General features: G+C 37.3%; 4 protein-coding genes and 1 non-coding gene across 7 annotated transcripts; 4 read left to right on the top strand and 1 right to left on the bottom strand.

The window, feature by feature from the left end:
* Positions 1-1,852: 1,852 nt before the first annotated feature.
* On the top strand, positions 1,853-7,076 carry LOC111479577 (potassium transporter 5). Its single transcript, XM_023124293.1, has 8 exons — positions 1,853-1,990; positions 2,589-3,057; positions 3,194-3,232; positions 3,451-3,711; positions 3,814-3,866; positions 4,361-4,475; positions 4,976-5,753; positions 6,486-7,076. The coding sequence occupies exons 1-8, from the start codon at positions 1,853-1,855 to the stop codon at positions 7,018-7,020; spliced, it is 2,388 nt and encodes a 795-aa protein (XP_022980061.1). The 3' UTR covers positions 7,021-7,076.
* A 1,650-nt stretch (positions 7,077-8,726) lies between these two features.
* On the top strand, positions 8,727-11,498 carry LOC111479580 (probable 3-beta-hydroxysteroid-Delta(8),Delta(7)-isomerase). The gene is made up of 4 exons (XM_023124295.1): positions 8,727-8,953; positions 10,419-10,559; positions 10,659-10,767; positions 10,994-11,498. The coding sequence occupies exons 1-4, from the start codon at positions 8,800-8,802 to the stop codon at positions 11,256-11,258; spliced, it is 669 nt and encodes a 222-aa protein (XP_022980063.1). The 5' UTR covers positions 8,727-8,799; the 3' UTR covers positions 11,259-11,498.
* A 1,056-nt stretch (positions 11,499-12,554) lies between these two features.
* Positions 12,555-12,693, top strand: LOC111480144. The gene has a single exon (XR_002717760.1). It is a non-coding gene; the product is annotated as a small nucleolar RNA Z247 (small nucleolar RNA).
* A 2,012-nt stretch (positions 12,694-14,705) lies between these two features.
* Positions 14,706-19,035, top strand: LOC111479599 (50S ribosomal protein L1). 3 transcript variants are annotated; one of them, XR_002717664.1, is made up of 11 exons: positions 14,706-15,366; positions 15,522-15,593; positions 16,470-16,511; positions 16,601-16,703; positions 17,085-17,149; positions 17,266-17,310; positions 17,386-17,493; positions 17,611-17,698; positions 17,855-17,901; positions 18,488-18,739; positions 18,844-19,035. XR_002717664.1 is itself a non-coding variant. In XM_023124344.1 (11 exons), exons 1-10 carry the CDS (start codon positions 14,755-14,757, stop codon positions 18,575-18,577), a joined length of 1,272 nt encoding a protein of 423 aa, XP_022980112.1. In that variant the 5' UTR covers positions 14,706-14,754; the 3' UTR covers positions 18,578-18,596; positions 18,844-19,035. The 3 variants fall into 3 exon arrangements, 2 of the variants coding, with proteins under 2 accessions (XP_022980112.1, XP_022980111.1); XM_023124344.1 differs by having other exon boundaries at positions 18,488-18,596; XM_023124343.1 differs by having other exon boundaries at positions 18,488-19,035.
* A 1,025-nt stretch (positions 19,036-20,060) lies between these two features.
* Positions 20,061-23,508, bottom strand: LOC111479630 (Golgi SNAP receptor complex member 1-1-like). The gene is made up of 5 exons (XM_023124388.1): positions 23,232-23,508; positions 22,149-22,388; positions 21,087-21,254; positions 20,719-20,832; positions 20,061-20,586 (listed from the first exon to the last, which is right to left on the bottom strand). The coding sequence occupies exons 1-5, from the start codon at positions 23,280-23,282 to the stop codon at positions 20,473-20,475; spliced, it is 687 nt and encodes a 228-aa protein (XP_022980156.1). The 5' UTR covers positions 23,283-23,508; the 3' UTR covers positions 20,061-20,472.
* Positions 23,509-26,248: the final 2,740 nt, after the last annotated feature.

Below are 26,248 nucleotides of genomic sequence, written 5' to 3'. Positions count from 1 at the left end.
AAATACTTTTTCCTATAATTTAGTTAATTTAATTTCAAAATATCTAATTTAATCCATGTATTTGTATATTTTGTTCGGTTTAATTTTTGAAATCTAGATTCGACCTGATGGCCCGACATTCTCCTGCATTTCCTGCAAGATGGTCACTTTACTTACTCATTGCTTCTGAGTAAAGAATATTCTCATAAACAAACACGAGTCCTTCTAATATGCTGAATGGTCACAAAGAATATTGTGTATTAATGATACTTTTGAGAGCTTATGGGTATATTTTTAAAATGTAATACTAATGGTTTTTGTCCGTATTTAATTAAAAAAAAGTTTGAAAGTAATAATGAAAATTTAAAAGTTAAAAAATATTTTTTAAATATTTTGAATATTAAATGGTATAATTTTAGGTGAGTTTAGGTGGCTGATTTTTTTTCATATTAATTGGATTAAGATTCCAATCCCAATTAAAATGTTATAATTGATGCATTATTGTTAATAATTGTCATTATTTAATGGTAGTGATTTTTGTTACATTTTAAATAAATTATTTTATATATTTATTTTATACCATATTCAAATTTTACTAAATAATATATATTTTTTCCTCTAATTTTAACTTTTAATTATAAAGATCATGGATTTAAATTGTCCGCTTTGACATAGTATATATTGTCGTCATAGTTGGCTCTAATATCATTTGTAAAGGTCCAAGCCCACCTCTAGCGGATACTGTCTGCTTTTGTCTGTTACGTATCATCCTTAAGCTCATGGTTTTAAAAGACGTTGGACCTTCAAAGGGAGTGGATTAAGAGATCCAACATAGGTTGGAGAGAGAAAACCACATTTCTTATAAGGGTGTGAAAACCTCGAAACTAATGACGATAAGTAAGCTAATGGTGGGCTTAAGCTATTATAGAATCTTTCCAAGTAGAGAATTATCAATTTTGAGTCAACTCGAACATAGCTCAATTATTAGAGTATCAATTTCATTCCAATGGTTCATGATTTGATCTCTCACCCTATAACTAATGAATTCAAAAAAGAAAAAAAAAAAAGTCAACTTTGTAAATTCATTGAGATAAATCATATTATATTGGAAAAATGGAACGGGACGAGACAATGAGGTAGGAGGAATAGAGAATACAAGGGATCCACGTTAAATTTTGCTTTTCTCGCTCTTGCTCCCTTTGCCGATCTCTCTCACTTTCTCTATACCAAATTTGTTTGATGTTTGGAAAAACGTCTCACGTTGCCACCATGACATTTTTCGGAGGAAGACGAACTAACTTCGCTCGTTGTTATCATCGTCATCACCGAGAGAAAAAAGATAGGAGAAGAATAAGGCATGATGGAATGTCCCGGGAGGGAAAAGAGCAAAAGTTATAAAAGAAAAAATTAAAAAAAAGTTTAAAAAGGGTTAGAAAACTTTATTTTTTAGAAACCGAGTTAAATATCATTTCTCGACCCTTATTTTTGGAGGTACATGAAAAAAAAAAAATATATATTTGAATAAAATAAGCAAATAATTTCTTAAAATTCGTGCAAGTTCGTTGAATCCTAGAATGATTTATGATTAATTAATGATGTCTTAACTTATTAATCCTAGTATGTCAAAGGTCATCCCATGAATCACAACCCTTTTAAGTCAAAGATTTATATTAGAGTAATTAACACGTATCTATCAAATCATATAGTTGACTTTCAACTTCATTGGATGATCATATAATATATGCTAATCCAACCTAATAATTGCTACTAAACTAATCCCAAAAACTGTCTTTTTGGCCTTTTCCAGCTGATTCTGTTCATTATAAATTTGAATGCCAAGAACAAGAAGCCACACACAAGCCAGTGAAAGACAATGGCCGACGACAAAGTGGGCGAAGGCAACATCAACTTGGGTAGCCGAAAGTCTTCATGGGCCACCCTCCACCGTGTCGACTCCCTCAATCTCGAGGCCGGAAGGGTTCCGGCCGCCACCGTTCATCAACCTTACAAGGTAACGAATTTAAAGATACAAGATTAAATTTACGGTTAAGAATCACCTATCTCCACAATAGTATAATATTGTCTATTTTGAGAATAATCTCATGTGACTTTGAATTCAGTTTCCTAAAATGTCTCTATCAATAAAGATTGTGTTCCTTATTTATAAACTCATGATCTTTCTCCTAATTAGCTAATGTGAAACTCCTTTCGCTCGAACAAAGTGCACCATAGAATCTCCCTTGAGGCCTATGGAGCCCTCGAACCATCTCCCCTTAATTGAGGCTTGACTCTTTTCTTGGAGCTGTCAAACAAAGTACACCATTTGTTCGACACTTGAGTCACTTTTGACTACACCTTCAAATCTCACAACTTCTTTGTTCGACATTTGAGTGACATGTTAGGAATCACGGACTTCCACAATAGTATGATATTGTTCACTTTGAGCATAAGCGTTCATGGTTTTTCTTTTGGTTTCCCCAAAAAACCTCATACCAGTGAATATGTATTCCTCGCTTATCAACTCTTGATCAACCGACTTGAGACTCTCTTCCAATAATTCTTAACATTTACGATAATCCATCAACTTAAGCTTTTGTCATTGGTATCAGGTGAATTGGCAACGGACTTTGAGCTTGGCGTTTCAGAGCATGGGAGTGGTGTACGGCGACATCGGAACATCGCCGTTGTACGTGTTTGCAAGCACTTTCAGCAACGGTATCGACAACACGGAGGACGTGATCGGAGTTCTGTCGCTTATAATCTACACCATAGCGTTGGTTCCATTATTGAAGTATGTTTTGATTGTGTTGTGGGCGAATGACAATGGCGACGGTGGGACCTTCGCTCTATATTCGCTGCTGTGTCGGTACGTGAAAGTGGGATTGATTCCAAATGACCAGCCGGAGGACAGGGAACTGTCCAATTACCAGCTGGTCGTGCCTTCCAACCTGAGACGGTCTCAGAAGGTGAAGGAGAAGCTTGAGAACAGTATGTTTGCAAAGGTTGCCCTTTTTCTTGTCACCATTGCTGGAACTTCCATGGTTATTGGAGATGGGGTTCTTACTCCCGCTATCTCAGGTATCCATTATACTCTTTTTTGTTCTTGTTCTTTTGACTCTTTTTGTTCTCCATCTCATCTGGTCCGATAGACATAAGAAAATGATTGGCAAACCCTTACATAATTAGGATTAACAATATTGTTTGATTTGTGCAGTGCTCTCTGCAGTGAGTGGAATCAAGTCACTAGGGACAGGTACAAATCATATATATATATATATATATATATATTTAATGTTTAGTCGAGTATCAAATTTAATCATAAATTTAAAATCTCGAACACGTTAAACTTTTGAGTATAAAAGTCGTCCAAAGCTAACTAGTTCTAAGAATAGATGCGTATATAATCGATGAGGACGAATGAATATTGGTAAGTGGATCGATGGGGAAAGTGATGATTAAAATTGTACACAGATGCGGTTGTGGGGATATCAGTAGCAATTCTTGTATTCCTGTTCAGCATTCAACGATTTGGAACAGACAAAGTGGGGTTCTCGTTTGCCCCAATAATCTTTATATGGTTTTCATTCATTGGTGGCATTGGCCTCTTCAACTTGTTCAAGCATGACCCTGCCGCTCTCAAAGCTTTTAACCCTAAATATATCTTTGATTACTTCAAAAGAAATGGCAGGCAAGCTTGGGTTTCCCTTGGCGGAGTTTTTCTTTGCATTACAGGTCCCTCTCTCTCTCTCTCTCTCTCTCTACTTTTGTTGACTTTTTTGTCACTCCTTTGACTAATCTTCCCAAGTTTTGAATTCATGTTCATATGGTGTATAGGGACTGAAGCCATGTTTGCTGATTTGGGTCACTTCAATGTTCGAGCTATTCAGGTAAGCGACTAGATCAGGGCTGTACAGATTGAGTTCGGTTGGGTTTGAGAAATCTTTTAGGCTAACTCGAAATTTTGGATTGATTGTGTTGATGACCCGAGCAACCTAAATAGAGTTCACAACCCAACTTTCGTTTTCGGGTAGTGTTGAGTTGGATTGTTGGGTTGTTTTTTTTTTTTAATTATAAAATCACAAGTCATAACATATCACTCACCTCAGTTACAAATGTCAAATATTTTTAATTTTCATAATAATTTTAAAAATAGAATAGGGTTGAGTTGTAGAAAGTGTTTCTAGGTTGACGGAGCAAAAAAAGAAAAAATCAATCTGTGAACTTACCAGAATTTTGGGTTTTTCGAAATTCAACCTAACCCAACTGAAAGAATATATAATTTAACCCAACATTTATGGTTTGTGTTATGTAGTCTGAATTGATCAAATTCTCGAATCATATGATCAGGTCTAGATTAAACTTGTAATTTACGATTTTGCAGATTAGTTTCAGTTCTTTTGTATTCCCTGCTTTGATAGCTGCCTACAGTGGGCAAGCTGCATATCTAAGAAAATTCCCGGGCCACGTCCGCAATACTTTCTACGACTCAATTCCAGGTCAGCTGCTTACTTCATTTAAGTTTTTTTTTAATTAAATCTTTGTAATCATAAATGGTTAATAAAATGATGAGATAACATGTGAGATCCTACATTTGTTGGAGAACGAAAAGAAAAACATTTTTTACAAGGGTGCCTTACAGAACCATTTTAAAAATCTTAAGGGAAGTGTGTTTGTACTATTTCAAATGGTATCGAAGTCAGACACGGAATGATATGCTAGTGAGTATGCTGAGCCCCGAAATGAGAGGATACCGACATTGTTTATAAGGGTGTGAAAACTGTTTGATGAAAGTGCCCCACATTGGTTAATTTAGGGAATAGTCATGGGTTTATAATCTAAGAATACACTTTCTATTGGTGTGATGCTTTTTGGAGAAGCCTAAAGCAAATGTATGAGAGCTTCCACTCAAAGTGGACAATATCATACCATTATGGAGAGTCGTGTTCGTCTAACAAAAACTTCTCCCTAACCCCTAAGGATTTTACAATGGCTGCAGGTCCTTTGTACTGGCCAACGTTCGTAGTTGCGGTGGCGGCATCAATCATAGCAAGCCAAGCAATGATCTCCGGAGCATTTGCAATAATATCACAGTCCTTGTCTCTAGGCTGCTTCCCTAGAGTTAAAGTCATCCATACTTCACACAAGTACGAAGGCCAAGTCTACATCCCGGAGATCAATTACCTTCTAATGTTGGCTTGTATCATCGTTAGCGCCGCCTTCCAAACCACCGAGAACATCGGCCACGCCTATGGCATCGCCGTCGTCACCGTCATGATCATGACCACCGGCATGGTTTCTCTCATCATGATCGTCATTTGGAAAACCAGCATTTGGTGGATCGCTTTGTTTCTTCTTGTCTTCGGCTCGATCGAGCTTCTCTATTTCTCATCCGTCCTCTATAAGTTCACGCAGGGCGGGTTTCTCCCCCTCGTCCTTGCCCTTTTCCTCATGGCTGTCATGATCGTTTGGCACTATGTTCATAGGGAGAGATACGTTTTCGAGCTCAAAAACAAGGTCTCCTCTGGCTACATAACCGAGCTGGCTTGTAACCCTAATGTCAACCGAATTCCTGGAATTGGCCTTCTCTACTCCGAGTTGGTTCAGGGTATCCCTCCCATCTTCCCTCACTTCATTTCCAGCATTCCCTCTGTTCATTCTGTCATCATCTTCGTCTCCATCAAGTCCATTCCGATCAGCAAAGTCGAGCCCAAGGAGCGGTTTTTGTTTCGGCACGTGGAGCCGAGGGAGTATCGAATGTTTCGGTGTGTGGTCAGGTATGTTATGCTAATGCTTACTTATAAACCCATAATCAACCCCTTAATGAGCAGATACGGGACTCCTCACCATCAATCTTCAATAATCCTCCCCTCGAACAAAATACACCATAAAGCCTTCCCTGAGACCAATAGAGCCCTCGAACAGTCTCTCCTTAATTGAGGCTCGACTTCTTTCTCTGGAACCTTCGAACAAAGTACACCCTTTGTTCGACACTTGAGTCACTTTTGAGGGTCCCAACTTCTTTGTTCGACATTTGAGGATTCTATTGACATGACTCTGATACCGTGTTAGGAACCACGACTCACCGTAATGGTATGATATTGTCCACTTTGATCTTAAGCTCTTATGACTTTGATTTGAGATTTTAAGAAGGCCTCATATCAGAGGTGATGTATTCCTTAAACCCATAGCCCAGACCCACCACTAATAGAGTCTTTTGAGTTTTTTCTTTCGGGCTTATCCTCGAGGTTTTAAAACGTGTTAGTCAGGAGAGGTTTTCACACCCCTTAGGGGTCAGTGTCCTCGTTGGCACCTTGTCTCGTGTCTGGCTCTGATATCATTTGTAACAGTTCAAGCCCACCGCTAACAGATATTGTTCTCTTTGCCCATTATCAACCCTTTAATTAGCCACCTGAGACTCCCCACCAATAATCCTCAACAAAATCACCATTAAACTTAAATTCATCGGTTCTTAGCATTCGGGTTTTGATTCCTAAATTGCGATGCAGATATGGATACAAAGACGTGATCACCGGATCAGCCGAGTTTGAGCGGCAGCTGGTGGACAGCTTGAAAGAATTCATACGCCAAGAACACATAATGCTGGAAGGGATCCCATTAGAGCCAGCCTCAAACCAGAGCCACTCAGGCAAAATAGAACCAACAAAAGCAAAACCCTCTTCTTCATCTGCAGCAACAGTGCACGTTGAAGGAACTGCAGCGGAAGTAGCGAGCCAGTCACGGCGTTCGTGGGGGTCCATTCAGTCGTTCAACGCTTCAAAATCGAGGCACTCATCGAACGCCATAGCTGTGGGAGGGGCAGTGGAAGAAGAGATGCAGTTCGTAGAGAAAGCAATGGAGAAAGGCGTGGTTTATCTGTTGGGAGAAGCAGAGGTGGTGGCTGAGCCAGAATCTTCACTGTTTAAGAAGATAGTAGTGAATTATGCGTATAGTTTCTTGAGGAAGAACTTTAGGCAAGGGGAGAATATTCTTGAGATTCCTCGTACCAGGCTTCTAAGGGTTGGAATGACTTATGAAATATGACAAGAACAGTGTTTTTTCGTATGTTTTTAAGGTTTTAATTTGGTTTTTCATTGGAATATATGTATATTACGTTGTACTTGTGTGTGTTGAAAAAGGTTTTTATGGTACGGTTGGGTTGTTATGGCACGGTTGGGTTGTTGGTTGGGTTGTTGGTCAGGTTGTTCGTAAGAAACCGACTCTCGAGACAATGAGTACCCATCTTGGTTTTCTTCTGCTTTAATTGAGAAGAGTTCTCGAGTCGATGAGTACCCATCAAGGGTATTTGATATATGCAGTACTAACTGTTTCATCTATATAAGATTCAAATAAGGATTCAAAATCTGGGTTCGACACCTAATGATCCCGTCATTTCCTTGGTACATGGTTACGTTACTTGTGTGAGGCATCTCAAAGAGCGACACTTAATGACCCGACATTTTCCTGATACATGGTTATGTTACTTACGTGAGGATAAGAGTGTGACACTTAGACATCTAATGGCCCTGACATTTTCCTACGACATGGTTACATTACTTACATGAGACATATAAAAGTGCAACACCTAGACATTTAATGACCCCGACATTTCCCTACAACATGGTTAGATTACTTATGTGAGTCATTTAAGAGTCAAAACTATCCTCACAGACCAACACGAGTCCTTAATTTCCAACATGTCACCCAACACGAGTAGCAGAAAAAGAAAGGTTGGTATATGTGTAGAAAATTTTAAATCTTTTAAATATTTTTTAATCATTCTATTATCAAGATCGCTCACTTCTTCTATGGCCTATAATCATTTAATTATATTTTTAATTTTTTAATTATACATTAATGACTAATTGAACCCATTTATGAACACTAAATGATTTGGTTACTTCCATTAATAATAGTTATCATACTTTTAACTATATGAAATGAATACTAATGGATCTACTTTTTCACCTAAATTGGATTGAGTTTTATTTTAAAGTTAAATAACAATTTTGTGAGATTTCATATCAATTAGAGAGAAGAACGAAACATTCATTATAATGGTGTGGAAACATTTCCCTAGTTGACGTGTTCTAATCCTGTGAGGCTGACGACAATACGTAATGGGCAAAAGTGGACAATATTTGCTAGCGGTAGGCTTAGGCTTGGTACAAATGATATCAAAGCCAGACACTGAGCGATGTGCTAGCGAGGATGTTGGGTGGTGAATTGTGAGATCCCACGTTAAAAGAGGAACAAAACTTTATAATATAACTACGTTTGAAACTAATTTTAATTAAAAAAATACAGTTTAAGTGTAATTTAATGAAATTAATCATGCCTAAAAATAGGACATTTTAGAAAGAAAAAAAACTATTATTCTATGTTTAATTAATTAGGTTAATATTTTATTAAATGATATTAAAGTTTAATTTTTTATTTTTTTTGGTGAATTTATTTTATTAACGAGATTTCATTCCATTTTATCCACAAATTTTAAAATTTTATATTTTACGCTTCAAACTTAAAAATAAATAAAAATTGGTCTTCACTTTTATTTTTATTTTAATAAATTAATGATATAGCTTAAGAGATCATACTAAATAATTCCTAAATTTTCAAATTTTTATTCATTTAAAATTTTTGAGCTAATAAATAAATAATAATTTCCTTAAATAACTAATAAGAATAATAAAGTTATTTACTTAAAAATCATCTGTCAGGTTCCAGGTATATATATATATAATGGAGTGGTTTCAGACTGAACTGAGAGGACAGGGAGTTCATTTGGTCAAACTTGAAACCAGAGGAAAAAGAAAGTAGCCAATGGCGGGGGAATCTGAAGCTGCTCGGCATCCCTACGCACCCACAGATCTGGAACTCCCCGGATATGTTCCTATTTCACTACCCCTCACTACTATTCTCGGCGTTTATCTCCTCTCTTCTCTCTTTATCACTTTGCTGCTATGGACTCTTTCCGGTATGCTTTCATCTCTTACTTCGATATTTACTGTCGTTTTTTGGATTCTGTTTTATGCGCTTCGAATTCTGCTTGATTTCTTGCTGGAGAAGAAGGCCGATGGTTTTCATAATCCGTAGTTTGTTGTTGTGTTGGATTTCTGTCCATTTGTTAGAGGTCACTTGTTGAGTGAAGTAGTTGGAAGAAAAATCAAACAATTTCAAATATTCTATGTTTTTCGTGTCCTCCAAGAATTCTATTGAATGTCTTTGCTGAATCCGAAGGCTGGCGGTGAAACCGATGTAAAAATTCAAATCTGTGTCTTGTTCAATTGTTCTTTTCGAGAGGATCGAGATCTGTTAAACGGATAGACGCCAGATTTCCCTTGCCTTGCCTTCCTACTCCTTAACTTGTGCTATTGTCTTTTGGTTTTGATGATTGCTTTAGAAAGGGAATACTGATGGGACGGACTAAGCGAGGATGTCTTTGATTATACCTGAGTGTGAAAGAATGAAACATGTAGCAAACTGAAATCTATTTGGCCATTTATGGTTCTGTCAATCCGCGTTTGGCTTCATTTGATTGGTTAATTTTTACACGATACAATATCTATTTTAGATTTAAACTCTTGATGTTTCCTTTGGTTATGCATACTCCCCTTTGTCTAAACAATCATTCATCCATACACTTTCTACTAATGTGGAACATAAATTTATCTAGATTTCAGAAATGCTATGAGGATGAAATGTTAATGCTAAGATTACTATTTGGATATTAGTGATTAGCTTGTAAGTTTGTTTGTGTTGAGTGGTTATGGATATAGTGGGTTGAGAGAGTGAGAGAGAGGCAGATTTGTATAGTTTTAGAAAGAGTCCTAGGCCTCTCGTAGAGCTTGGAACCTTGTAATTTGTCTAATATCAATATAATATTTCAATTAACCTGTCCAATTTTTGGTTCCTATCAAATTAGTTCCACTACATTTGTGCTCGAAATTGAATCTTTTCAAGTCTAGAAGAATATTGATGAAGATGTTGTCCACAAATGGATCCTTTTCTATTTAGTGCAGATAGTAAGGATGCTCATTTTGGGGTCCTTGTCCTTCGAAGTGTTTTTTCTTGTAGATTGAGCAATCCCTCTCCAATGGTTCCACTTTTTTCCTTAGTGTAGGTAGAGTGTTGTACAAACACTAGATCCTAACACCATGATTGAAGTATGAAACACCTGATAATGGGCACTATATTCGAACACTTAGTGTAGGTAGAGTGTTGTACAAGCACTTATGTTGCAAGCTATGACATATTTTGCTTTCCTATTGCACCCTGTGTTTTTTTCATGTTCCCTTCCGTGGTGTTTGTACACTTGTTCTCTCCATCTTTATCTATTTATTTTTTATCTGAATTTAGTAATGGAAAAAACTGTAGTTCTTAGAGCTGTTTCGAAAAGGTTCTATGCTTGTTGCTTTATCTTCATTTCCCCCTTATAACAGGACGACTTCCCAAAAAAACAAAGATTGAGAGGCTGCTCATGTGCTGGTGGATATTTACGGGCCTTACCCACATTGTTCTCGAGGGTTACTTTGTTTTCTCTCCAGAATTTTACAAGGACAGTTCTTACCTTGCTGAAGTTTGTAAGTTAATTTAATTCACTTTCTTTGTTACCCTAGCTGTGGTACTGGAAGGGCTGTATGTATGCTCCTCTAATAATGTTCATGTGCACTACTTACCAGGGAAAGAATACAGCAAGGGAGATTCTCGATACGCAGCTCGGGAGTCCGCGATTGTCAGTCTTGAAGGACTGACTGCTGTTTTAGAGGGTCCAGCTTGCATCTTAGCAGTGTAAGAATTTTTCATCTCTGTGGTTTTGGGAGAGAATAGTTAATCAATTTCTAAATGACTAAGATACAAGAAGTTATGATACAAAACAAATACAAAAGAGGTAACTAGCTAATAAAATCTAAACTAAAGAACTTTGAAAAGCTATACATATAAGGAATTACATTTGAACTTTCTGTTCATAGTTAGCCATTCATCAACAATTTGTTGGGCTGTGTATAATTCGCAGGTATGCAATAGCTACAGACAAGTCATACAGTTACATACTGCAGTTCGCCATATCATTGGGACAGCTATATGGAACTTTCATGTACTACATAACTGCTCTGTTGGATGGTGATAATTTTTCTTCATCCCCCATTTATTACTATTTATACTACGTATTGTTAAATTCCTTCTGGATTCTTATTCCTTCGCTTATTGCTATCCGGTGTTGGAAGAAAATTTGTATTGCTATGAGCAGTGAAAGCCACAAGAAAACCAAAGTTCCCTGAGAAGTGATCCATATTATGACGTCTACCCCTTTGGATTCATGAAAAATAATAGATTCGATAGTACACAAGATTCTTGTTGTATTGTAATCTAAGTTATTGTCGTGTGACATTCAGAAAACGAGACACTCTTGGAATTTGAACATTTACACGAAGCTTGGGTTTGTTGATTCTGCTTTTTTTGGGGTGTTAAATTGATGATGGTCTTTTCGAATTTCTTGTAGGTTATTTCAACTTTTTAGCATATTGGTAAAGTGTTTTTTAGATCTTTGCTATTGTATGCCAAATTTGTTTTGCAGAACTGTGTGCTTGTATCGATCGAGTGTACTCTATATGAGTAGATAAGGTACTTAGTGGTTGTAGGAGTATCGTTAGTGTCAAGTTTATGCAAAACTGTGCCTCATACTATTGAGGACATATTCTATTTATATAGGCAATAGATTGGCAAATCCTTAAATGTCGAACAAAGGACTCCAAAAGGAGTCAAGCCTCCTCGAAGGTACGAAGGTAGTCAAAAATGACTAAGACTCCAAAGGAGTCGAGCCTCGATTAAGGGGAGGCGTGCTTTGTTCGAGGGGAGGTGTTGGATGATGAAAGTCCCACATCGGTTAATTTAGGGAATGGTCATGGGTTTATAATCTAAGAATACACTCTTCATTGGAATGAGGCCTTTTGGGAAGCCCAAAGCAAAGCCATGAGAGCTTACGCTCAAAGTGGACAATATCATACCATTGTGGAGAGTCGTGTTCGTCTAACATGGTATCAGAGCCGAAATAAGATCCACGAGATCCATAGCCTCTGCTGTTAAACATGTCAATCCCATTCAACACAATGTCTTCTCCGTCGATCAGTCAGGTGATTAGTGTTAAGCTTACACAAGAAAATTATCTACTGTGGTCTACCCAAATCCTTCCCTACTTGCGCAGCCAAAACCTTGTTGGTTTTGTGGATGGATCCATGCCTGCACCAAGCCAGACGATCGCCGTTGAACCAAGTGAAGAAACAGGGAATCGCAAAAGTATCATCAACCCTGAGTTCACAGTCTGGTACCCCCAGGACCAGCTGGTACTCAGCCTCATCAACTCATCAGTCACTGAGGAGGTTCTCAACACGATGGTCGGAATCACCACTGCACGAGAAGCCTGGATTACGCTGGAGCGACAATTTGCTTCCACATCTCGAGCAAGAGCAATGCAGATCCGTATGGAACTCTCTACTATCCAGAAAAAGGACATGACAATTGCTGACTACTTTCGTAAAGTAAAACATCTTGGTGATACACTTGCTGCCATTGGCAAGCGGGTAGAGGATGAAGAACTCATCGCCTACATGCTGCAAGGACTTGGTCCAGATTATGATCCTCTAGTCACAAGCATTACAACCAGAACAGATGTATACACTGTCAGCGACGTGTATGCTCACATGCTGAGCTATGAGATGCGGCACTTGCGTAATGGTACATTTGAGCAACTTTCATCTGCTAACAATGTCAACAGGATATCCATTCGTGGAGGTGCCAATGGAGGTCGAGGTAGTCGCGGTCGTAGTCGTCAGTTAAATAGTGGTCGTGGACAAACAAGGCGCACTGTGAACAATCCTGGACGTCAACCATCAAAGACACAAAGCAGCTCAGGCATTGTCTGTCAGATTTGTGGTAAGCCCAATCACGATGCTTTGCAATGCTGGCACAGATTTGATCAGGCATATCAAGCCGAAAATAATCTCAAACAAGCAGCTTTGGCAACAAGTGGATACACTAGTGACACAAACTGGTATGTTGACACTGGAGCCACAGATCATATCACCAATGACCTAGAGAGGCTTACCACCAGAGAACGCTACACTGGCACCGACCAAATTCAGGTTGCAAATGGCGCAGGTTTGTCTATCTCTCATATTGGGAATTCATTAATTTCTGGTTCATCTCTTGTTCTGAAACATATCCTATATGCTCCTAAAATCAATAAGCACCTAATTTCAGTACAAAGACTAGCATCTGATAATAATGCTGTTGTAGAATTTCACCCAAACTATTTTTTGGTTAAGGACCGAGTCACGAAGAAACTCCTGCTCCACGGTAGATGTAAGAATGGCCTATACGTTCTACCGCATAATTTCAGTCAAGCCTTGCTGACAGCCAAACTTTCGAAAGAGCAATGGCACAGAAGGCTAGGGCACCCTGCATCTCCAATTACCATTAGAATTCTACAAGATAATAATTTAGCTATAGATACTAATATTCCCTCTTCCTTAATTTGTAATGCTTGTCAATTAGGGAAAGCACATCAATTGCCATTTGGTTCTTCTCAGCATGTATCTACAGCACCCCTTCAATTAATTCACACTGATGTATGGGGTCCATCCATTGCGTCAGTAAATAATTCCAAATATTATGTTTCCTTTGTTGATGATTTTAGTCGTTATGTTTGGATTTACTTTCTGAGATGCAAATCTGATGTTGAGTCTGTGTTCCTTCAATTTCAAAAACATGTTGAAACTATGCTCTGATACCATGTCAAGTTTATGCAAAACTGTGCCTCATACTATTGAGGACATATTCTATTTATATAGGCAAAAGATTAACTAATACATTGCAGATCCGATTTCATAGGAAACTAACGAAGTAAGCCTATTCTTATGGCATGACTAACTTCAAGCTATTCTAATGGATTGACCAATTCTAACAGTTAGTAGTAGATCGTTTAATATAGAGATCGTAGTATTGAATTGCATGATTGTTTTTTGTATTTGTTTGGACAGATACAAAGTCATTTGAAGTATGAACCGACTTCTACTAAGTTTAGGGTCTTATTGGAATGCTAAAAAAGAAAGCTATTAGTATATACTGATAGACAATCAAAATAAGCACAACCCTAAAGGAAGTTAAGGCAATTCAAATGTCTATTTTCGAGGTGTAATGCCAACTTTTCATTCCTCTTGATCAAGAGTTGCAATCTAAAACACACGAAAGCCAACCTGGAGAGGTAAAGTAGAACATGAAATACATTAGACATGATTAACATTCCTGCTCATAAACATGAGTTGAATTGACTCGAATTTATTATTTTTTTAAATATAGATTCAATTTTATATACAAATATTTATTTTTATTTTTTAAAAAATTTATTTTTCCATCCTTCTTAAAAATAACTCGAATATATTATAATTAAGTTGTAAATTTTAATTAAATATTTAAAAATAAATAAACAGATGTATTTTACTTTTATAAAATAAAATTTTAAATAACTTATTTGAAAACAAATCTAATAAAAAAAAAATTATGACCGAGTTGAAGAAATTTCAACTCCAAATAATTTAGTTCGGACTAAAAATATCTGAACCGGGCCTAGAACATTATAGTAAAAGATGATGGTCATTACCACCGAACCGGACCGGACCCATTTTTTTCCTAAAAGACGACACGGCACTGCGATCTCCTCCCGACTTAAACCTCTAAAACCACAGCCCCTTCTTCTCCCTCTCGAGCTCCAGTCCAGCAATGGCAATGTTCAAGCTCATCCTCACTCAATCTCGCCGCCACTGCCTCGCCAAATCCCCTTCTCTTTCAACTCCCCAGTTTCTTCAATTTCGAAGATCACTCTCCTCCTCTCAATCCGAATCCAACCCAGATCCCGATTCTCCCCCCAATGAATCCTCTAGGACCCCACGTTCCGTTCCCATTCAGCCCGTCTCCTACGCCATCAAGCCCAAGCCACAATCCGATCAGGACCGCGATTCTCCAGAATCGCCGCAACCTCCGTCGGCTCCGCGGCGGCCGCCGCCAAGCTCCGAAGGTCGGACGACGTGGACTCGTGAAGATATTCGCTATATGAAGGATACTCCATCTATAGCTCCGGTATCTTATCCATCGCGTGTTGCTCCGCTCCCGGAAGATAGGGTTTCGGCTTCGGGCGGAGGAGAGGAGGGTGTGGAGAGTGAGCAAATGGAGGAAGAGAGGAAGAAAATTGAGGCGGAGAAAATGTGGAGGAGGAGGGTTTTTAGGGTTGCGGAAGAGGATAAAGTTACTGCTCCATTTCCAATGGTGATCAAGGTCGACAAGAAGGAGCCGAAGGTAGTTCTTGATTTGATGGACGCCATCCGGCAAGTGAAGGTCAGTGTAGAAAGTTGTGGATTTAAAACTTTTCATGAGACATGATCTCTGGAGTTGTAAAATGAATGTTCTTTCTTAGAGTTTTAGTTATGACATGGTTATTTGCAAATTTCATTGTTTAATCTTATTATTATGATTTCTTAATTCAAGTTCAGGCTAGTTCCAAGTCAACTTTTGATGAGACTGTTGAAGCACATGCAAGATTGGGGGTTGATGCTAGGAAAATGGTAATGTTTCTATTATTTTTGTACTCTGTGGATTGTTCTGTCTCAGTAGGATTGGGAATTAAGTTCGAATGGTTCCGTTATTAGCCTAGTAACAATGAAATTTTAGGGGAGGAAGGAAAACTGAGAATTTTCTTACTCACTGGTTGATTGGAATGTGGTATGGTGCCTATTGATGGTTCAATATAAGCAGGCCTTGCAGCTGCACTAGTGCGCGCAATAGAGTTCTCAAAGTAGCTTATCATTGTAACGGCTCACCAAGCAATGTGCCAGCGAGGAGGCTGAGCCCCGAAGGGGGTGGACATGAGGCGGTGTGTCGACAAGGATGTTGGGCCTCAAAGGGGGTGGATTGGAGGGTCCCACATCGATTGGAGAAAGGAACGAGTGTCAGCAAACAGCTGAGCCCCGAAGGGGATGGATTGTGAGATCCCATATGAGTTGGGGAGGAGAACGAAGCATTCTTTATAGGGGTGTGGAAACCTCTCCCTAGTAGATGCGTTTTAAAAACCTTGAGGGAAATCCTGAAAGGGAAAATCCAAAGAGGACAATATCTGCTAGCCGACTTAGGCTCTTTTATATATATATATATATATATATTGATAAGAGACAATTTCATTGATGATTGAAATTTGTTAAAAGTTTTAATGATCGGTTGTTTATCCGTTACCCATGTTATATAACTGCAGAAAGCTATCACATCCTTGATTTTTTATTTATTTATTTTTTTTTTTTTGGAACATTTTTATCCCTTCATTTCTTCTGCTGATTCTGTGGACAATGATGTGCCCTTTCCTTCTTTGGTATTCTACGTAGTTCTTTCAAAATTATTATCCACTACAATATTGTTTGCACTCATGGCTTTCTTTTTCTGAAATGCAGCAAGTTCTGGGTAACATGACTCTGCCCCATTCCATTGGGAAGGTATGCAGCTGACCCTGTTTGCACGAGCATGTCGCATTGGAACTCAATATTATAGTTTATTTGTTGATAAAATATATATTACTTTTCAGACTGTCAAAGTGGCTTTCTTTGCTGATGGGGCTGACGCTGAGGAAGCAAGGGCTGCTGGAGCTGATATTGTAGGCGGTGTTGAACTTATCCAGGAAATTGCGAGTAAGAATTGACCCTATTGTTTTTCCTTTTTATTAGTTGGGAAAATTTCATTTTCATTTGAGTACTTGTACTCGATGAGTCAATTTTCCCCCCCAAAATATCAATTTCATCAAACTACCCAAAATTTGAATGAGAGGTGAAGTTAGTACCTTTTAATGCCTCTATATTTTCTAGGATTATCGTTGAGAAAATAAAAGTTTAAGAAGTTTTGTGGAACAAGCACCCGAGCGATTCTTCTTCTTGGATGATCCTTCACATAATATAATCTAGTTCAAACAAGCCCAGGGAAAATTATCAAAAGCTTTACAAGATCAAGCTAGTCCTGTTGGTTAAACGAACTTGAATTAGAAACTAATCGATGTTTGGGACTTCATTATGCAGCCAGTCGGAAATTCAATGTTGATAAGTGTTTCTCAACCCCTGAAATGATGAGGCGCATTGGCAAGGTTTATGGATTTAACTTTTTGTGCATTGTACTGTTGTTCAATGTTGATGGCTGCTTATTCTACATTAATATTTTTAAAAAACTTTTACTCAAAGTTTGATGTTTTTGCTATTTTAGATTTCAAAGATTTTGAGGCAGCGTGGATTGCTACCAGATCCTAAGGTGAGCGCATAATCCTCTGTTTCTATAGTGTTTATTTGATTATAGATTAAAAATCAACTTTGATGTATTATATAGCTAGGTACTGTGACCAGTGATATCAAAGGGGCCTTAAAGAAAGCAAGAGAAGGTCACATGCACTTTAAAATGGATTCCACATCTATTGTGCATGTGGGGCTTGGGAAGGTAAAATCACTTTAGTTTAAAGCATATCACTTGGTTTTATAAGGAATGCACATGCTGAATCTGAATGAAAGTTTCCAGGAACATATCCTTCTAAACAGCATAAACTATTTCTTATAGGTGAGTCATTCGGAAGACTTGTTACGAGAAAATATCGGTGCATTTGTAAATGCTCTTTTGCTTGCAAAGCCTGCTGGCTTGAAAAAAGGCAAGTAAATATCAATACCAGTTCATTCATCATTGAATTTGAGTGCTTCTATTACTTTTACGGGGGGAATGTTATAATTATTCTAGCTATTTTACTTCTGCCAGCCATCATAGTTCTTTGGTCTCCCTGACTGAAATTACATGTTATTACTTGCAGCCTCGAAATACGCTGGATACGTAAATTCCTTCCACATATGTAGCACGGTAATTCTTATAAATCTTGTTCCGTTCATTGTAATATCCGAATTTCATGAGGCATAGTGATAAACCGTTGAGTTCAACTAAAATGATTGTGTCAATATCCCCCAGGGATCTACTTGGATTGTGCAATAGTAAGCATACATTAGTTTCTATTTCCAAACTTGATGATCATGGAGGGTCTTTGGGTTACAAAAATTGCGATTTGATTTGATCACAGCCTTTTATTCATGCAACATTAGTATTTTATTTTAGGTTTAGAAAGTCGAGATATTTATTGCTACATGTTGCACGTAACAGCCCAAGCTCACCACTAGCAAATATTGTCCTCTTTGGGCTTTCCCTTTTCGAGCTTACCCTCAAGGTTTTTAAAACGCGTCTGCTAGGGAGAGGTTTCTACACCCTTATAAAAGAGTGTTTCATTCTCCTCCTCAACCGATGTGGCAATGTCAATCTGTTCATAAATGGAAATTATGGTTGCTGAGTTTTGTGATACATATCTCTTCTCTATGAGATCTTATCTCCTCTTAGGTTGCAAACTCCTGGGTGTCTACTAAATGGTGAAGTAATTCAGTATTGTTGTAATGTGCAGATGGGTCCTGGATTCCCCGTTACGATACAATCATTGTCCAAAGTTGCAGATCAATACAACAAGAAGTTCTTGAGCGGCGTGATCCGCTGACATCTCTCTAATATAATAGGTCTCTTCTTAGCCATTTTTTCATCTTTGATCTCCCTTGCTCCTAATTATAATGTTATTGTTACAAGGCAGGAAGTAGTCTAGATTGGTGGATTTTGTTTAGCCATTTCAACAAGGACGTTCCATCTTTCTGTGTACTGGGAGGTAGAAATTGTTAGCTTCTTTTAGGGAAGAACAGCAGTGAGCAGTCATTTTGATTTTGGCTGTGCTTTGTTGTATTTACGTGATCTTCTTCTGGGTTCTTGCAGTTTGTTTATCACTGAACTCTTAGCTGTGTGGTTTATGTGGTCTTCAGTAGAAGTCCCTGTGACTTGTAAGACTCATCACCTGCTTGTTCTGGAAAATAAAAAAGGCAAGTTTTCTGATAAAGTGGGGATTTGAGGGAGACTGGATCCTTTCATCTTTTTTTTTCATATTAAATGAAACATTCATTTGCTTTAGACTGTGTTTCCATGTTATGATGCCTTAAATCCTGTATGTAAACCATGTTTAACACTTGTCTTATACTGCTCTCATAATTTTCCTCTAAAAGCAAGAAAATGTTAATTTTTACCCTAAATTTGGCAGGTTTATCAAATTTTATGGTATCCAACTTCATGTAATTTGATCTAATTTGACCTGCCTAGTTCCATCTTTTTGTGTACTGAGAAGTGTAGATAGAGATTTCCATCAAATCCACATGATTGAGATGGGAATTGGGGAAGGGGGGCGAAGAGAGATTTCTTATCATTAATTAAACGGAGTCGAGGATTCCTCATTTTTGTCACCATCTTTACCCATTTTACATAAATATAGAGTAAGTATGTTGAATAGTTTTTTAAGCGTTAAAAATTATTTTTTTTAAGTAGTGAAGATCAGTGTAATATTAACAATTAGGCTAACCGGGAGATTATTTATTTTTTTAAAGAGGCTATTTAGACAAGATTTTAAGTATTTATATCTAAGAGAAGAGACCTTTTTGAAAAGACAATAATATATACTAAAAAATGGAGTTATAATTCAATGAATTACCAATTTTTTTAGTTCAATCAACCATAAATCAAATTGTTATATGATGCCTTAAGTAGTTATGATCGAGTTATGCCTTAATGACTTAATGCCTTAAAAAAAGTCTGTACATGTTAATCATCAACTAATTGTGTTCGAGTTAATCAAAATGGTATAGTTGAATCTCAAAATGGTATAAATAATTGAATCTCTTATGATAAGAAAATCAAAGTTGAGCATTAATATTGACAAAGAATTATGCTTCCAGAAATTTGAACTTCCAACATTCAAATTTCAATTTCAAATTCTTAAAATTTCATTGAATTTGCTGTAATATTCTTTTAGTTGAAGAAACAAACAAAAAACAGAAGACCAAACCTTGACATCAAAAAAAGAAACAAGTGTTTTATGCACAAAGCTAGGCTCAGCTTAACACATGAGAAGAAGAGAAGTTCTAGAGAGAGAGAAACTCGAAGTCTCAATACACACAAACTAATTCACTATTTCTATTTCGTTCTTTGATGAACTATCCCCATGAATTCCGACTCGACTCGACCGGACAAAATTTCTTACAACTTACCAACCAAATTTCAACAACAAAATTTAAATCTACAATAGAATGAGGTGTTTCAGAAGCAACATTTGCAGATGACTAAATATAAATGACAGTGGTTGTAGTTATAGGACCAACTTCGTTCCCCAGCCAGGTATAGATGGATTACTTAAGCTGCACCCTCTCACGCCACCCCGCCCCGAACAAGGGATTGAAGTTCAGTGACATTACGAAAAATATTTAATGAATTACTGGGAAATTTTGTATACAAATAGAGTAGGTAAGAAAGGATGAGCTGCAACATAATCAACCCAGTTGCCTAGAACATAATCACAACTCACTTGGTCAACCAGTAGATGAAGATCAGAAATGTGCAAATGGACGCAACAAGGGAGAGTATGATTGTGTCCATTGATTTTTTCCTCTTTATTGCTCCAAGAATATGATTTACCTGCAGACCATCCAAATGGGTTCATCATTTGGACCCAACACAACAAAGATCTATGCATATGCACATCATGCTCATGAAGATTGCATATAAATTTTTTGAGTTGAAGACTAAAGAGTAACTGTAATGACTTACAGATGGGAGGCGACTGCTAACGTTACTAAGCTTCGAGTTGATCCCACCGAAGGTCGACCGCTGGAAGACAAGTGCACCTAGGGTTGCTTGAGCTTGTGAAATCACATTATCCACCTACGACATGAAAAGTTCAGTAAAAACCCACATGCTGTATTCCAATATGTAGGTAGCTGGTTACAAAGTGAATAAACGACTTGTTGCAGAACATGATAACTTCTACATGGGTTTCTCATTCCTATGGTAACTAATATGGTAATAATGTCAATAAACCCATAAGAAAACTCCATCACAGATATCCATAAAACAAACCTTCAAGTAGAATATTAATAGAATGTAGTCTGCAAATAATTGTGATAGGTAAAAGATACCTGTCCTGTGTTACGGCTGATAGATGCGTGCTCCTTTATAAGGGTTTTTTCTGCAGTTCCAAGACCATCTTCCAATTCAAGTCTTGATCGATCGAACTCCCTGAAGTCATCTAGAAGTGAAGCGTGTTCTTGCTTGGCTCGGAGGCTAGAGCGAAGACGATAAAACTCCTGCACTAAATCAACAAAACTTGGTCTTAGATTCCATATGACACATAATCACAAGACTTCTGGCAAAATGAAGGAACTTGCAGAAGCTGGACTATGACTATCTGCTTAGCTTGGTACTTCCTAAAGAAGGCCAAGAGTTCCAATGGTTACCCTCATAATCATCCTCACAAAAATATCATTAATTAGAGGGGAAAGAGATTATCAACAATGGAAAATAAGAGCTTGTTCGGTGTCTTATCTGAATTCAATTTCTTGTTTTCAAATTTATTAAATTCACTGAAATCGAAATTGGATTTCGATCCTGTGACCTCGAAACTGAATTTTGGAAACATGTATCTGTTTTTAGTGTTTATTTAAATTATAAATTTGCTACCATGCCACATATTCAATAACAGTGAAGTTATAGAATCCAACTATATTTTCCATTAAATCCCTAGTGTTCTAAATTCTTGTTCTTGAATCACCTACCAAACACACCCTAAAACTTTGTTCGACTAAGAAGCACGGACACTTCTGTTTAGCTAGTTCATGTCAACACGTGCCGAACATTTGGACACTCCGACAGTTATTGGACACATGTTAGCATAATAGGTATGTGTTAAACACTAATCATACAAATTCAATATTGGTCCAACATTCTTTAGCACAAATTGAACACTTGTTCAATATACTAAATAGACACATAATAATAAATTTCTTGTATAAATATAATATATATTTTAAAAAGTCTATATTTTAATAGACGTGTTTTTGTCATATCTATATTCTAAATTTCAATAGAATGAATAGGGAGGAGACCAAAAAACAAACAAAGCCAAGCATCTAGTAGCATTTATTCCCTTCCAATGTGAAAAGACAAACATCGCTACTATACAAATTTTAAAGACAGAGTACCTGCGTAAGATCTTGAAGAATTTCTTGATGTCTAGTCAAGGTATGGGATACCATTTCAGAACCACCTGATGAGACCCAAGCTTGCATCTGTGAATTCACTTGTTGTAGCTGATTTAACAGACGTTCTATCCCAGATTCAACATCACTTCCTGCAGTATCATCATTTGTCGAACCCTTTGTGGAAACCAGTTTTCGAAAAGAATTCATCTGCTCATCCAACTGAGCTTCAAGTTTCCTTGCCTGTAGAGGGATAAGAAACATTTATCATTACAAAAAAGAAAAAACAACAACAACAACATATCAAACAGCAGAGATGAGAAAATATTGAAAGAAGAAGTATACTTTCTCAGACATGCAAAATAATCGAGATAGAACAGTGTCCTACTTCACGAAGATACAGCGAACAAAAATCCTTGAGAAATGTTCTTCAGTATAAATAATAAATCAATTTTGTGATCTTATTACAAAACACCATAATTTGAAAAAAATTCGAAGGGCAGAGGAAGATTATGCGATAGACCCAGGCTATCAATTCTTTAGAAAAGCTTATCCAAGTGTAAAATTTTTGTTTATCATTTCCAGAAAACAGATAGCACAAAGAAGTAAAAGAATTATGCCGAGAATTGCAATCCTGAAATTAACAGATTCAAAAATCCCATTTACCAAAATCCCAATCCTTCAAATTAAGAACTCGCCAATCGCCAAAACAAAAAGCTTTAGATCACGAGCTAAAAGTCAAACCGTCGATCTTTCTTAATTCTTCGAATTACACTCAACGAAAACGGCTCATATTCACAGTTTTTCAAGCGACAAGATTCAAGGTCACCGACAATTAAAAAATAGAGCCAAAAACTAAAAGCTTTAGATCACGAGCTAAAAGTAAAACCGTTGATCGTTCTTAATTCTTCGACTTACACACAACCAAAACGGCTGATATTCACCGTTTTTCAAACGACAAGACTCACGGTCACCGACAAGCAAAAATAGAGCCAAAAACACAATCAAATCTAGAAAAATGAGATAAGTAAGCCAAATAGAATCCAACAAGCAAAAAAAACCAAGAATTAATGGGAGGATTGAAACCTGTTTTCGAAGGGCATCCCACGAGCTAGGAACCTCCATGGAAATGGACATCAATTATTGATCAGAAACACAAACAGTGGCCAATTTCTATGAATCGAATCCTGTGTCCTCGAATCTCTCCAATTCCTCCTCCTCCTCCTCCTCCTTCTCCTCCTCCTCTTTATGAATTGATGAAATTTCCGGTTCAGAGGACGAAGAAATGGGTTCGCTCAGAGACGAGACAGGTCGTCTGCAAATCTAACCCGTAAGAGTTCAAGCGAAGCGAAAATAAATGCAATTTTGCGTAAGCCTTAATCCTCTTAACAAAAAAGAAGAAAAAAAAAAAAAAAAGTCATAATCCTCTACGCCGTTCTCATTTTAAACCTCTGTATTAATTGCCTTTTCTGTGGGTCCCAGAGTATTAATGCAAACGGCTGAAATTTTTCGTTTTGATTTTGTTTCTTAAAATCGCTCGAAAACTGATACTCAAAGCTCTAAGAAACGACGTCGTTAAATGCGGTTGCCGCTTCGCTGTCACCTGCGTGGGTTTTCTAATCTGGGCTGGGCTCACTTTTTGTCTGGACTTCGTCTAGGCCCACTATTCTCAAGAAATCAAGCTTTGGGCCGTATTTGGTCCAACTATTTTATATTGGGCCATCAAGATGTATTCGAAGCCCAAGGTTTCCATTGGGTCGGATCAAACGAGTCAGGTTGGATCGGGTCATCCGAATCCACAACTCACCTAGATCAACCCAATCAAACCAAGCCCAACTTCAACCCACACCAAGCCCAACTTCAGCTTTCAACCCAACCTAGCACAAGTGAAGCCCACATTTAGCCCAATTGATCAAATTCAGCCCAGTAGTCGCATGGCTTGGCTTAGTGACGCATGCCACTGGATCATCGGCTCAGTCCACAACTTGGCTTCGATCAACGGCTCGATCAAAAATCAATAGTAGACCCTTTGTCGACGGTAAACGAAGCACTCCACGGCTATACAAACTCGATCCACTCCTACCCATCTCAGGGTACCATAGCATATCGAAAATAAGGAAGGACATACTGGATGTAAGCACTCTCTTGGTAGGGAGTTATGCCCCCTGTTTTTACAATCGGTACACAAGTAAGTAGGTCAATCACGAACGCTATTAGTGTGGGAGCGATCCTAGTCACGGAAGGCTAAGACGACCTACAGTTGTGAGTTATACAACGTTTAAGATTTCGAAGTGGAGGAAACTAAACAAAATAATTTCAAAAAAAACTCGACGACTAAAAGATTTAAATTAGGGGTGTTCAAATGATTCGAAAATCCGACCCTCTCAGATTACCCAATCCAAATTATTAATGTTGGGTTGGGTTATATTTTTTTTCAATATGGATTGAGATAAATTTTTGGAAAATCGAAAATCTATATCAGTTTAAGATATGACATTTTTTTTGTCAGGTCAACTCGACCAACTCGAAAATACGGTTATAACCTAATCCAAACCTCCCCCATTCTTAAGATTATTATGAAAATTAAGAATATTTGAGTTTTACGAGACTTCAGTTATTAATGTAATAATTATTATAGATAAGTAGAATTTTTAAAAATAATTCAGAAAACAACCCGACAACCCGACTCAATCCAATCGAGTATAAAAGATTCGGTTGTAAATTTTATTCAAATTGTTCAGGTAACCAACCCGACCAACCCAAAAATAAATCCATGACAGATTTATGCCAAAAGTAAATAATGTCATATAATTGTAAAGATATACTAAGGGTCGATATCTCGAACCCACATTATTCTCAAATATCACTTTTAGTTTGGTTGTAATTTGGCCTTTATGCTTTGCTTGCTTCCTCAAATTAAACTTTACAAAGCGATACTTATTCTACATGCAAGTCAACAAAACCAAGCTTTCCTATTCCTTTTCCTTGCAAGCATTATTTGGAAAAGATGGTTCCCAAATTTGAATAGTAACAAATATTTTTCAAGTGGGTCGATACGAAAATCAAATCTTAAAAAACGAGCATCGTATCAAATATAACATCGAACTGTTCAAGCTCGATTAAATTAGAAGTTTGATTAATTTACTAGAAACATGACATTATTTCATTGGTTCAGAAGATTTGTTCGTTCTATTAGGTTGAATTTGTCCAAATTCAACGGAATCTTAACAAATATTTAAATGAATCGAACCAAGTTTACGATAAAAAGCGGAGTAAAGAAAATCTAGAAAAAGATTTTGGGAAGAAGATCGAAGAAACCTAAACAAAAAGAAATGATGAACATTGGACTTTCTATCCATTTGGTATAATTAACCAAAAGAAATGGATGAAATTTAAGGGGAAAAAAAGGCTTTTATTAAGTGCACACTTACCCAATAGCATCTTGTTTCTTGTCAATCGATCGATGTGGGATTTTCCGTCATCCACCTCTTTAGAGACCCAGCGTTTTCGCTAGCATACTGTTGTGCTTGATATCTGGCTATGATATCATTTGAAATCCACTGCTAGCAGATATTGTCTATTTTAGCTCATTATGTCAATAGTCACACACATTTAAAACGTGTGTGTTTGGGAGAGATTTTTATACCATTATAAGAAATGATTCGTTCTCCTCTCGGACTTAGGATTTCTAAAAAAATCTTTTTTATTTTATTGTAGAAAAATAGAAAATTGAGCTAAAAAAAAAACTTTGATTAATAGGTCCGTGCACCCAAACAGAAACCAAAAGAGATGACACTATGAGGAAACACAAGCGAGATGTTTATCCATTCAATACACTAGAATTATGAAAAGCGACGTAATAATGTATATTTTATTACAATTTTTGGAATAAAAAAAATTCAATGATCGATGTTGATGTTCGGTTAAAATAAAATCAAAACAAACGAAATAGTAATGAAACGAGAAAGATGTCAGAAACACGAATAGGAATGGCGACACGATGAGGGGGACGTGATATCAATTGGTGAATCGAAATGTCGGCCATTTGTCTCATATGGGGAAGAACGCATAAAGACAAAGAAGAGTTGGTATTCACACGTGGG

Source organism: Cucurbita maxima, unplaced genomic scaffold (genome assembly GCF_002738345.1).
Source record: "Cucurbita maxima cultivar Rimu unplaced genomic scaffold, Cmax_1.0 Cma_Scf00005, whole genome shotgun sequence".
NCBI lineage: Eukaryota > Viridiplantae > Streptophyta > Magnoliopsida > Cucurbitales > Cucurbitaceae > Cucurbita > Cucurbita maxima.
Note: the sequence above shows the minus strand (reverse complement) of the source record. Positions and strands in the feature narration are given on the sequence as shown.

Bases quoted from the DNA above. Each gene is read 5' to 3' on its own strand.
- LOC111479577 (XM_023124293.1), top strand. From the start codon at position 1,853: ATGGCCGACGACAAAGTGGGCGAAGGCAACATCAACTTGGGTAGCCGA. The intron at 1,991-2,588 runs GTAACGAATTTA...CATTGGTATCAG, and splicing joins CCGTTCATCAACCTTACAAG to GTGAATTGGCAACGGACTTT. The intron at 3,712-3,813 runs GTCCCTCTCTCT...TATGGTGTATAG, and splicing joins AGTTTTTCTTTGCATTACAG to GGACTGAAGCCATGTTTGCT.
- LOC111479580 (XM_023124295.1), top strand. From the start codon at position 8,800: ATGGCGGGGGAATCTGAAGCTGCTCGGCATCCCTACGCACCCACAGAT. The intron at 8,954-10,418 runs GTATGCTTTCAT...CCCTTATAACAG, and splicing joins GCTGCTATGGACTCTTTCCG to GACGACTTCCCAAAAAAACA. The intron at 10,560-10,658 runs GTAAGTTAATTT...ACTACTTACCAG, and splicing joins TTCTTACCTTGCTGAAGTTT to GGAAAGAATACAGCAAGGGA.
- LOC111479599 (XM_023124344.1), top strand. From the start codon at position 14,755: ATGGCAATGTTCAAGCTCATCCTCACTCAATCTCGCCGCCACTGCCTC. The intron at 17,311-17,385 runs GTGAGCGCATAA...TGTATTATATAG, and splicing joins GATTGCTACCAGATCCTAAG to CTAGGTACTGTGACCAGTGA. The intron at 17,902-18,487 runs GTAATTCTTATA...TGTAATGTGCAG, and splicing joins CCTTCCACATATGTAGCACG to ATGGGTCCTGGATTCCCCGT.
- LOC111479630 (XM_023124388.1), bottom strand. From the start codon at position 23,282: ATGTCCATTTCCATGGAGGTTCCTAGCTCGTGGGATGCCCTTCGAAAA. The intron at 20,833-21,086 runs GTATCTTTTACC...TTCATGTCGTAG, and splicing joins TCAGCCGTAACACAGGACAG to GTGGATAATGTGATTTCACA. The intron at 20,587-20,718 runs GTAAGTCATTAC...GATGGTCTGCAG, and splicing joins TTAGCAGTCGCCTCCCATCT to GTAAATCATATTCTTGGAGC.